The sequence below is a fragment of the Zeus faber genome (genome assembly GCF_960531495.2).
Source record: "Zeus faber genome assembly, chromosome: 17".
NCBI classification, from domain to species: Eukaryota; Metazoa; Chordata; class Actinopteri; order Zeiformes; family Zeidae; genus Zeus; species Zeus faber.
Window position 1 is genome coordinate 22,335,661 of NC_137204.1, and position 12,902 is coordinate 22,348,562.

Sequence of the window (12,902 nt, forward strand, 5' to 3'; positions counted from 1 at the left end):
TCCCCCCGGGGGGCAGGTCCGCTCGGACTACGACCAGCTGAGGAGGACGTTCGCCGCCGTGCAGCAGGAGAGAGACGTGGCCCGGCAGGACAGAAGTCAGCTCCAGGGGAAAGTGGAGAATCTGGAACAGGTTTTGAAGGTGTTTTTTTTTTTTTTTTTTTTTACCTTTCATCCTTTAACCCCCGCCTGCGCAGTCGTCTGACCACCCCCCCGCCCATCCTTCACCTCCGATATTCTGTTTCGGAAATAGTCCGAAATGGTCTTTTCAGACTTTTCCGGGAGGCAAAACTGTTTGGACTGGCCAAGTCCAAACAGTTTTGGAAGTGAGACCTTCCTTCCATCCCTCTGTGTTATACCGGTTTTATGACTTTTTATGTCCCACTCCCTACTGATTTCTGTATATTTCATGTTCTGTTCTCCCTCTTTTATTGGAGCATATTTTGTCTTGTTTGTTTCATATTTTCCCTCTGTACATTGTAGTGGCTTGCGCATTGGAGAACTTTGAATCTTTCACAGTGAAGTGCATTATTCAGTTTCAATCGCAGCAAAGTAAATGTTTGAAGAAAAGAACGTTCTCCAGGGTTGCACTCTCAATAGACGCTCACTGAGCACTTTATTAGGAACACTATACTAATACTGGGTAGGGCCTCCATTTGCTCTCACAACAGCCTCAATTCTTCTTGGGATGGATTCCACAAGATGTTGGGAACATTCGTTTGAGATTCCATGTTGACATGATTGCATTACACAATTCCTGCAGATTTGTCAGCTGCCCATTCATGCTGCGAATCTCCCGTTCTATCACATCCTAAAGGTTTTCAGTTGGATTCAGATCCGGTGACTGGGAAGGAAACTGAAGAAGGTTGAACTCATTGTCATATTCATGAAACCAGTTTGAGACGACTTTTGCTTTGTGACACGGTTCATTATCACGCTGGATGTAGCCATGAGAAGATGGTAAACTGTGGCCACGAAGGGATGCACATGGTCAGCAACAATACTCAAATAGACTGTGGCATTCAGGCGGTGATTGATTCGTACGTGCCCAAAGCTTGCCAAGAAAAAATTCCCCACACCATTACACCACCGGCACCAGCCTGGACTGTTGACACGAGGGAGGTTATGTCCATGGATTCATGCTGTTGCCGCCAAAGGACTCTGACCCTACCATCTGTGTGCCTCAGCAGAAATGGAAGTTAATCAGACCAGGCTACGTTTTTCCAGTCTTCAACTGTGTAGTTTTGGTAAGCCTGTGCACACTGCAGCCCCAGCTTTATGTTCTTGGCTGACAGAAGTGGAACTAGACGTGGTCCTCTGCTGTTGTAGCCCATCCGCCTCACGGTTCCACGTGTTGTGCGTTCTGAGATGTTTTTCCTTCCTTCCACCACCATTGTACAGAGTGGTCATCTGAGTCACCGTAGCATTTCCGTCAGCTCCCACCAGTCCGGCCGTTCTCTGTTCATTCTCCATTGTTTTTTGCACCACACCATTATATTTATAACAGGAGAGACTGTTGTGCATGAAAATCCCAGGAGATCAGCAGCTACAGAAATACTCAATCCAGCACGTCTGGCACCAACAATCATGTCACGGTCGAAAACACTGAGATCACATTTTTTCCTCATTCTGATGGTTGATGTGAACGTATGCATTGCACTGCTGCCACGCAATTGGCTGTTCCTAATAAAGTTCTCAGTGAGGATTAATAATATTGATGTTTAAAGGTCATATTGTTTCGATTGTTATGCAACCCTTAAATGCACCACGAAGGCAAATATACAAATATACCAAAATCCAACACCAATTTATTGACATAGTTAACAAAAAAGTTGACCGATGACAATTCACTGCCATGGAAAAAGTGAGTGATTAAAATTACACCACAGCAAAATCACATTATTTTGGGATGTTAATGTTTTACTCATATTAGAAGCAACACACCAACATGCTGTTGGGCCAAAAAAAACTCTCTAACTCTAACTACTGGCACATTTAGACCATTTATTTTCCCTCACAACAGGTATTTCTAAATCCATTCTTCAAATTCGACCGATAGGCCTTTCACCTAATTACACATTCATACCCACTCATTCTTCTTTTTTTTGCTCTGTCTTTACCTCACAAATGGAAAGAATTCCATCAAGGGTTTGTGTCGCAGTATACAGTCTATACATACAGTATATATATATATACAGTATATATACACCGATCAGCCAAGGGAACAACACTGCTCATCTCTTTACAATGGCACCTGTCAAGGGGTGGGATATATTAATTAATAATATATTAATTACTGGATCTGACTGACTGTGACAAGGGCCAAATTGTGATGGCTAGACAGCTGGGTCAGAGCATCTCCAAAACGGCAGCTCTTGTGGGGTGTTCCCGGTATGCAGTGGTTTGTACCGACCAAAAGTGGTCCGAGGAAGGACAACCGGTGAACCGGCGACAGGGTCATGGGCTCCCAAGGCTCATTGCTGCGCATGGGTAGTGAAGTCCAGCCCGTCTGGTTCGATTCCACAGAAGAGCTACTGTAGCACAGATTGGTGAAAAAGGTCATGCTGCTATGATAGAAAGGTGTCAGGACACACAGTGCATCACAGCTTGCTGTGTATGGGGCTATGTAGCTGCAGACCAGTCAGAGTGTCCATGTTGACCCCTGTCCACCACTGGAAGTACCTACAATGGGCACGTGAGCATCAGAACTGGACCATGGAGCAATGGAAGAAGGTGGCCTGGTCTGATGAGTCACGTTTTCTTCGACATCATGTTGATTTGTGGGGTTGGGGTCCGATCCGATGGAGCATCTGTGTGATGTGCTGGAACAACCAGCCTGATCCATGGGGGCCCCACCTCAATTTCCAGGACTTAAAGGATCTGCTGCTGACGTCTTGGTGCCAGATACCACAGGACACCTACAGAGGTCTTGTGGAGTCCATGCCTCCAGGGGTCAGAGCTGTTTTGGCGGCACCAGGGGGAGCTACACAATATAAGTGGTTATTAGTGGTGGTTTTAATGTTGTGGCTGATCGGTGTATATATACAGAATATATGAAACCAATTGATACGCATCATGGTGCAACGTTGCACTGTTGCACGTCAAAATATATCAATACGTCTGTTCCTCCCTCCGCTCTTCTGTGTTTCATTTCCTCATGAAAAGTTCAGACGAAAGCAATTTAAGTCATGAAGTTAAGCATCATCAGTTTAACGCAGAGGCTCCTTTTTCACGACGGCGCGGCCTGTCAATAGAAATCAGACACGACATGGCAGCGCTGGCCGCGGCCCCCTCATTACAAACCCTTCCCTCCCGTATCGATTGTCTGTTCATAAGCGTTGGCCGTGTTTGAGAGAGAAATGTACTTTGAGGAAAAAAATTGACCCGCTCCCCCCTAATGCAAAAAAAGAGAGCTTTGTCGCTTTTTCATTGTGTATTGATTATGGGACAGGGAGACCATGTGTCGTGGAAAATTAAAGAGGGTCGTGTTGGTATATAAAGCGCGGAAGTGAGAAGAAAAAATGGATCCGTTAAAAAGCGAATGGGGCTGAGTTTTGGAACGGCCGCCGCTCGGCACGCCGCGCTGATTCTTAATCTCGCTCGGCGATGCGAATCGGGGCGATCGGAGACGCATTGTCACGTCTCCTCTGCAGGAAATTAGGGCAATAATCAACGCTCGTGTATTATCTCAATCAGCTTTTCTTTTCTCCCGCCACCGAAAGCGACGGAGACAATCCGCAGCGCTCGGCGCCGAAATCCTCTTCAAAGCCCGTCGCACGGTCCGTCGCTCTGCGGCGTGAGAAAAAATCTAATTGACATGGGTGCGAACGGTGGAAACGACGTAATTACCCCCTATTCGCCGGTGAACTCATTGCAGACGAATCTGTGCCATACCAAGAGGTTTGGACAGACTGCTAATTTGAATCTCTCACTGTCTGAGAGATTGTAGGTAAGGGAAGTGAATGACTAACTCTCTCTCTCTCTCTCTCTCTCTCTCTCTCTCTCTCTCTCTTTGCCTTGACGTTGACTGTCAAGGTGGCATTGAGCAAGGCAATTAGACCCAACCGCTCTTAATGGAGTTGCTCCGGCGCCAATAGCAGATTACTCCGACCCCGCCCGGGGCGTGGCCCTCGGAAACGACCGCCCCTCCTACAAGAAAGGGTTACGAAAAAGTATTTTTTTCCTGGGGGGGGTGGGGGGGTGTCGGCTCCGAGTCCTGTGCGGGTAAAGCCTCTTCCCTGATTATGCAAAGCAGCCGATGCCTGCTCGGGACACCTCCAAGCCACTCCAGGAAGCAAAGAGGCTTTTCTTCTCGCCGCGCCGAGAAAGAGAAAAAAAAAAAAAAAAAAGGAGGCAACGTAGAGAGGAACTGATGAATGTCAGAGCTTCCTAAGCCGCTTTTTCTTCTTTAAGCCCTCGGAAACATCTTACGGCCGTAACTCTCTCCGCGAGACGTGACGGCTTGTATTAACTCCGCAGATGGATGACACTCATGACTCGGCTAATTTGGAGAGGGGTAGATTCTGGGCTCCGTCGCGGTTGACCATGTGAAACAGCTGGTGGGGGGACTTGAGCTGAATCATAGCTTTACCCTTGTTTGGAGAGTAGGATGTGCATCGTAAAAAGTATATCACATAAATGATGAACGTTACTATCTCATACCGTAGACGACTATTATTACTGCATTTACTTAGATTTTGGCACCGGCTGGATAGGTAACAGATGGAGGCCCGTTTTGTAAAGCGGCAGTTATCAGAGTGGAACTGTTTTCTGATTAGGGCAGACTGTGTGACGGCAACACTGAGAAGGCCCTTTGGCAAATCCAAAAGGTGTCAAACGACAAAAGTTCCGTCCAAAAATGTTTTTATGTTTTTTTCTGCGATTTCAAAGCCGAGCTTTCTAACTTGGAGCTAGTTTACATGCTTTTTTCACCCTTTTTTTTTTTTTTTTTTTGATCACGTTAAGCTTCCATTCACAGCCCTCGGACCCCCCTTCGCCCTGTCGCGCTGACACGTTGGACTCGATGCCCGGCCGGGATGGAGGTTTTGCCTGACGCTCCCCGATTGTTCCTGATGGTAACCGAGTCATGTCCTTCCCCATCAGCATATGCGTGAGGCTGCAAAGGAGAGGCAGCGGCTGCAGACAGAGCATGAGCGAGCCCTGGAGGCCCTTTACACCAAGCAGAAGGAGATCGATCTGCTGCAAAGGGTAAGACCCGGACCGTTCGTTCCGGTCCCGTCGGGGGTCACTGGGGTTCAGATGTTGTACCGGCGTTTGCGCGGCTTCCAAAAAGCACACGTCATAGGCCGATAGGAGACTTTGGGAGCGAATATCCTTCACTCCTAGAGTCAGTGTCTCCATGTCACGCATGTTATGTGTGACATGGAGATGGGTGTTTCACTGCTTTACGTCCATACCAAGCTGGAAGGTTTCAGTCCCTGTGACCCTCACCATGATAAAGTTGGTCGTGATGTTACTGTTTTGTACTAAATTCATCCATGCCAAGGGCTCCCGGTGTACTTTTAAAGGTAAAATCAGTGAACTGCCATAATAACATTGCATTTGGTAATAATTTGATGTTACAACGCTATTGTAGTGTATAATCTAAGGGAACAAATAATGTAAACAGGAGTAAATTCAATTGTAGCTGGAATATTGATGAATAATATTGCGAAGTATAATGATCGAAAAGTAGCTTGAGGTAAAACAAAATAAATACCAGTACAAAAAACAAACGACTAAAATGGGTCAGATCATAGTTTTGCGTTCGTCAGAGGTTTGAAGGCTTTCTAACATCTGTCGAAGGTGTTTCTTGGAACAGCAGTCATAGGAACATCAGACAACAGCAATGCCGGACAACTAGAATAAAGCCATGCCAGATACCGTTACATGGCCAAGGGGCACCTATTATGGTCTGTTATGACTATCGGGTTACTGATGTCCGTCTATAAAATAAGTCAAACCCCTTCCGTTCTGTTGTCCCGTTACTTTTAGCGCCGCAGAGCCTCCGTGAAACAACGTGCTCTACCGCTCTGTAACAGAAAACACCCAAAAATAAACCCTTCCGCTCGCGTTCGTCAAAGCCGTATCATCAGAAGCGGCCGTCTCTTTCGAGCGCCGGGGCTCGGCTGAAGCAGTGAGCCGCTGCGGCTCCATCGACTTGACAGCGCGTCATCGGCGAGCTCCACGCTCGGCCACGAGGACTCGGACCGCCGTGTCACCTGTCACGACGTGTTTCTGTGTGTTTCTGTGTCTACTCCACAGGCTCAAGCTGAAACGGAGCAGGAGCATGAGGGAGCAGTGCACCTGTTAGAGGTATCTGGATCATACACTAAAAGATACACTGTTTTTCATATGTATATATGTTTTTCATATATATATATATATATATATATATATATATATACAGTATTGTCCATCCAAGTTTTTGTCAATTGTATAAATAATTTGAAAATGTATTATAAAGGCTACTATTGTTATTAGACTGCCATAAGTAATATGAAATAAGAAAAATATTTTCATTTATGTATTGCTTTATTATTATTATTATTATTATTATTATTATTATTATTATTATTATTATTATTATTATTATATATTTAAATAATCATGTAATTAATATACAATTAATTATATATATAATTTTTTTTTATTAAATATCTAAACTAAATAAAAAATAATCCCTGTGTTGCTTACAACTGATGGAAGTTTGATCTGCATCCAGCAGAAAGCTGCATACAGTCAAAGTATTATATCATATTATTGACAAATGATCTGCAAATATCCTAATAACCAGCCTGGCGCGCTTCATTCCATCGCCTCCTTAAAGACGCTCTAACCACGAGGTCATCTGCTTTAAAAAAACCCAAAACGATTTGATCCTTTTGAAATCCCATTTGTCATGAAACAGAGAGGCTAGCCTCGGTTAAGCCCGGTTGAGACGAGGCCGTGTTTTTTTACCCATCTGCACCGTCGCTCTGATAGGGCTCCACAGAGCAGGCCTCGTCGTCACGTAGACCCGTTTAAACTACCAGGACGTGTGGTCGGCCGGGGCGTGGCGGGGCAGGTCCGCGGCCATCTCTCCCCAAGTCCTAAAAGTTACATTTTAAGGCCGTGTTCTTAGCCGGATTAATGCCTTGACTGCTTCTGCCGCCGCCGCCGCCGCCAGAAATAAAAAAAAAATGCTGCGTTTTTGCTTCCATTAACAAAAAAACCCAAAACTTGCACCGTAAGCTTCCCACGCCTCCAGCGATCTGTTAGGATTTCAAAGCTCATCTGTGTTTGACAAACAGATTTGCCTTCTTTGCTTTGCGTGTTGATGTTTGGGTTTTCTGATCGTCCTCGTGATAATGAATGCTTCGTCTGCTGTGTCGTCGTCTTTGTTTTTATTGTGGTTGTACCGCACTCCGATCCATTTGTTTTCATTCTCCCATACATTTTTTTCTGTGTCCCCCCCCCACCCCCCCCTTTTTTTTATTATGGTTTGGATTGTGCAATAAGGACAACATTTTTCAGGTGACTGCCTGAGTAAACTAACAATGATGAACTTTTAGCCGTTGCGGATTTTTTTGCAAATCATGCGCTGGAGCTTGCATACCCTGAATGGAGTGGAATTAAAAATGTATTGACTCTACCTGCTGCAGTATATCAACATATTGGACTTCATATAACCCTAAACTACTGATAGACCGTACAGTACATTGTCCAACAGTGGTTTTCAAACTGTGTTGCTTGCCCCCCTAGTGGGACCTGGAGGAATTGCAGGGGGGGAGGGGGGGCGCACGATTCAATGAAAGCTTTTACTGTAAATATTTCAATAAATGAATTGACTTCAAAGCACTCGCGTGACACGGCTGTAATTAAATGTGATTCAATATGTTTATTTAAAGGTTTCAAATCTAAAAGGATTTAGGAGGATGATAGGAGGGGATTTTGCGTGATCCAATTTGCCAGTGAGAAAAAAAACTTACGGCCGCCGTATCCACACACACACACACACACACACACACACACACACACAGGCACGCACACGCGCGCACACACACACACACACACACACACACAGGCACGGCACGCGCACACGCACACCCACACCCACAAACAAACACCTTTTATCTCGCTTTCCCAAACCCAACAGAGCTAAGGAACGGGTCCCTGAAGGCTCTTCATTAAGCACAATAACAACGTCGTCCTTCATCTTTCTGCTCGGCGCTCAGAGTTGTTCGGGAGCCGGAGCGGCCGCCACGCTCCCCCCGGTCCCGCGCTCCGCCGGAGAGAGCAGGATGTTTGGGGCTCTGCCCGTCTCGCCCCCTGTACGTGTCCTAACCCTCCCCTGCCCCCCGTCGCCCGCCATCCTTGTCAACGGAAATCACTTCAAGGGCTGCCGCCATAATATCGCTCGTGTGTATGGCTTTCGTAAGCCTCTTAGCTCCGTGCCTCGTTATCAAGGTGCGGCAGCGTTCCCGGCGCATGCGGGGTGGGGGCTTTTCGTATCCTCGCGCTTTGATTAGACCGCCCGGGTTCCTGTTAAAAAAAAAACAAAAAAAAAAAACAAGAGTCCCGTCGGGATCTTGTTTTAATGGCCAACAAACGGATAAGACGCGGGCGAGTCGCCGCCGGCGAAAGGGCGGCCGACGCGGCGACCCGGCGTTCCTCGATTTGCGCCATCTCCTCCGACACCAAGCCGAAGAGGGCGGCGCCGGATAACTCAACAACAACACGGGGAAAACGGTGTCCGGCCGGGAATGTTGTTCGTCAGGGTTCGACGTGAATTAAAGAAAGCCGGACTTAACTTTGAAATATTCGAAGGGCGGGCTCTCACTCATACAGTGTCTCTAGAGTAACCACGAGACAAGTGGAAGCCGTCTCTCACCGCTGGTGTCTCCTGGTTTCTCACCCTCGGCCCTCTTTACAACCCCCGACCCCCCTACCCCACCCGCTGCTCTCTTTCCCTCATTTCTAAAAGGTCAAGGTTCGCGACCTGGAGCAGAAATGCAGGTCAAAGAGTGAACAGTTCCACCGGCTGTCGAAGGAGCTGTTAGATTTCCGCCTGGAATCGGACGCCGCCGACGTCCTCGCCGCCGCCGCGGGTCCCCCCTACCCCGGACGGGAGGTTCCCCCTCCGCCGCGGACCAAGCTCTCGGTAACCCCGAACGGACCGGCAGCCCGGACTGAGACAGGTGGGTCGTATTAGCTCGGAGCGTCGCATTAGAAATCCCCGGTTTCACGATTAAAGCGGTAATCCGTAAGATTGCCCGCGTTGGGTGGGTTACGCCACAAGTCGCTCGAAACGGCGACTTTATTTCTTCCCTTCGTTTGCCTTTCTCCAGGGCGTTCCTTCTCCTAATTGATTGATTAATTCTGGTCACTCGAAACGGTGGGGATATTATTTTCATCCGAGGGCGGTGTTCCTTTTTTTATTGCGACTTTCAATTCTTCCATTCGTGCCGGGAAAGGGGGACCCCGCCCCCAGAGGAGGACGTGTAGAGGAGGACGTACATGATGTCAATAAACATGTGTATATATGGATGCATGTGTATGTTTAAATAGCTGTTCCTTAAAAAAGAACGTTTTTTTTTAATCCAAATAATGTTCCGGATTACCACTTTAAGCTTTTCAACTCGGTAATAATGATAGCGGGGGAAACAAGCACCCCGCGTTGAAAGTTGGAGCCGCGCGGTTTTCCGAGGCCGGAGACGAGCGCAAACGAAGCTCCGAGGAACGAGTTTAATTCCGGCGGGTCCGTGCCCGTTCGCAGTGACGTTACGATCCCAGGGAGGCCGGGGTCGGTCCTGGATCAACACCCTCTTGACCTGTGGTGGAAAATACGGCTTATTCATGATCAATATATCCACTGATTGATCACGCGCCTGATGTTCGACACCCGCTAAAGTCAACGTATTAGCGTTCCAACCCGACAAAGTGGAACCCTGCAGAGCCGGCCAATACGGCCACATCAGCAATGCAGGTGTATAAAGTATGAGAGAGAGAGAGAGAGAGAGCGAGAGAGAGAGAGAGAAACCAAAGCTCCGGAGCTAAAGATCCTCTTTTATCCTTCCCTCCGCTTGAGAGGGAGAGGGCGATGGGGTGGCGGAGGTGGGGAGCGTGCCGCTGTTACCTGAGAAAAACTAATTCTTACAGCACAAGGGGGGAAAAAAATAAAAAATAAAAAGATGCCCCCCTTCTCGATATCCGCCTTTGATTTCCTTCAGGGATTTGGCTGATCATCGTTTCGGCCTGAAATTTCAAGCCACGCGCCATTAGCTCTCGTTAAAACTCGCTGTTGTTTTTAGCGGCGGGAAATGTATTTTCTGGTGTGGGGGGGTATTAGGAAGGGGTGGGAATTAGGAGCCTGGAAAAACGTTTGCCATAAGGAGTGTTTGCCTTACACTCCCGTTAAAGGGGGCCTGTTAGGCTCCTTTTCAACAAGTTAATGTCGGTCTCTGAGGTCCCAAAAACATGTTTTTGAAAAGAACATTTTTTTCCAACACTCATTATGCATTCTAGCCATTCTAACGTGCCTCTAAACCATCCTGTTCCAAAACTGGCTGTTTTATGTGGGTGGAGCCCCCCCTCCTGAGGCCAGTGGGGTTTGAGCTTTACTTCCGGGTTCTGTTGTATTTACTCCGTAAACTTTCACTGATTTCACATTATCAGTCGGATAATAAAATGATAATAGTAATGATAAATAAATAAATAAATAAATAAAATACATCTGCAATTGAAACGCTATTTTTATTGGTCTTGTTCGGAGAAACGCAGGCTGCAGCCTCCAGGCTATGTACCGCATGCTTTTCTTTAGAAAGAAAGGAAGAAAGGAACACACAGCGGAATTATCTTAAATACTTACCTTTCCGCCGTCTGCAGTTTCTTCACGGACAATTGGTATTAATTCCTCTTTCTTTAAAAAGATTCTAATTCTACTGAAGCCCAACGTGACCTAGGGTTTGGCTGCAAATGTGAACGGTTTGTTTCAGGACATGTTTTCTGAACTGGCAGCTCACAAAAAAAAAAACTGACTGGGTTTCGTGTTTCACAGTGTGTGTGTGTGTGTGTGTGTGTGTTAGTAGTCCCACCAGAGACCCAAAATGTATGTGCACAAGCGCTGAAACAGTGAGTTTTTTCATACTAGGTTCCCTTTAACGGAGCATAAATGGCTGTGAAACGAGCTGCGATTGGGAAGCAGGAGGAATGACGGGTGCTCTTTCTTATTTGCTTTGGAAATCAATGTTTCCCAGGCGATGAGAGCGCGGCAAACACGCCGCCACTGACCTCCCGGTTGTTCCCCTGCCCACCGCAGACCGGAGACCGGGACAGACTGGAGCTGCTGTCCGTCAAACCCAGCGCCGTGACGACGGATCGCCCCGGCAGCCCCCGACTGGCGACCCCCTCAGAGGTGGGTCCGACCGACCGGAAGTGGTAGCTGTGTGTGTGTGTGTGTGTGTGTGTGTGTGTGTGTGTGTGTGTGTGTGTGTGTTTGTGTGTGTCTACAATACAATGGTATTCTAATTGGATTATTTTATTTATTTTATTTACTGTTGGATACCTACAAGTACTTTAGAATCGTATTATTCATTTTCCCTATTTGCATTCTCCTTGTGTCATTTTACTGCACCACACCGAATGGCTGCTTGTGACTAAGTCTGAGAGCAGCAAATAATCAAATTTGTAAGAATTTTGGTTGGTTCTAAGTGTTCTAAATATCGCCATTTTGTCAATGATTCCCTGCTCATCTTCAGATGGAGGATGAGGTCAGCCCATCGCCCAGGTCCAAGCCTCGCTACACAGGCCAGGTCCGCCTCTGCTCCGCCCGCTACAGGTGAACCGATCGGCCTCCTGGGGAAGCATGGAGGGGGGTCCAGGGGGCGCGTGGGGGGAAGCCATCATGGATGCTCCTCCTTCATAACTCCCCTGCCCTTCTCCTTCAAAGTCTTATTCCAAGGCTCCAACCTTTACCACAAAGAGGCTTTTCAGTCGCTTAACTCTGTCCACGATTAAAGATCAATCATCCTTAAATAATTGAACCGTGTGACATGGATGTGTGCCTTCGAAAAGGGATGACAAAATATGTACGAACGATGAAAGATTTCGCATCCTTGCAAACGGTCATTATAACTTGTCCTTTCAGCTATAACCCTTATGACGGACCAAATGAGCACCCTGAAGCAGAGCTCCCCCTGGTGGCGGGCAAATACCTCTACGTATACGGCAACATGGACGATGACGGATTTTATGAAGGTGAGAATTATATCTCCGCCTGAGGGAGGTGGGCGCGATTTTCCACACTGTTTTCACATCAACACATGGAAATACGGCTTTGTTGCCACGCATTTACATTCGTGAAACACTGCCCTGCCAGCATGCAAAACACCATAGATATTCATAATTTGCGTGATAACCACATGGGAAGCGCGGTTACTTTGGTTGAATTTTGCACTCAATGTGCTCAGCTTGTGAATTGGTCGCCATTCGACTAATCGTTATGAACTCCCCTCTCCGCTCAAATGTGTTTAATGTTAGATTCAAAAGTTATTTAACGCTGTGTGTACATTCCTTATTTCAAGGGATGAATCAGTTTGCTTTCTTTCTTTCGGTCACAAAGCAAAGTCCCGAATTCACTTTAGTAATTGGCCATGCGACTGATTCGGATCCCAATCTCGTCGGCATTGTGAGGGCTTCTCCGTCGGGAGCTCCCTTGAATCCCGTTAGCTGTCGTCGCTCCTCGGCGAGCTCGGCCGACCGCGGCGGCACTCGGCTGCTGTGAATCACGGGCTGTGGGAGTGAGATTGACCTGCTTCCTGGAGAAGCCTTGTGTTTACCACTGCGGAGGCAGGCTGGGGGCCCAAACCAAGCTGTTGTCAAGATGGGGCCTCGGTCCCTTTTTAGCCTGATGACTAATTCAAGAA

At 47.2% G+C, this 12,902-nt stretch overlaps 1 protein-coding gene across 1 annotated transcript in view; it reads left to right on the top strand.

Annotated features, from left to right (window-relative positions):
• rimbp2a (RIMS binding protein 2a) overlaps positions 1–12,902 on the top strand; it is a gene marked incomplete at its 3' end in the record, with an annotated part of 60,280 nt that overhangs the window by 29,885 nt on the left and 17,493 nt on the right. The window contains exons 3-9 of the mRNA XM_080017682.1: positions 17–139; positions 5,101–5,205; positions 6,262–6,312; positions 8,963–9,176; positions 11,235–11,392; positions 11,736–11,815; positions 12,125–12,234. Of these exons, the coding sequence (XP_079873808.1) occupies positions 5,104–5,205; positions 6,262–6,312; positions 8,963–9,176; positions 11,235–11,392; positions 11,736–11,815; positions 12,125–12,234 (715 nt within the window). The 5' untranslated portion in view covers positions 17–139; positions 5,101–5,103. The remainder of the gene's footprint in view (positions 1–16; positions 140–5,100; positions 5,206–6,261; positions 6,313–8,962; positions 9,177–11,234; positions 11,393–11,735; positions 11,816–12,124; positions 12,235–12,902) is intronic.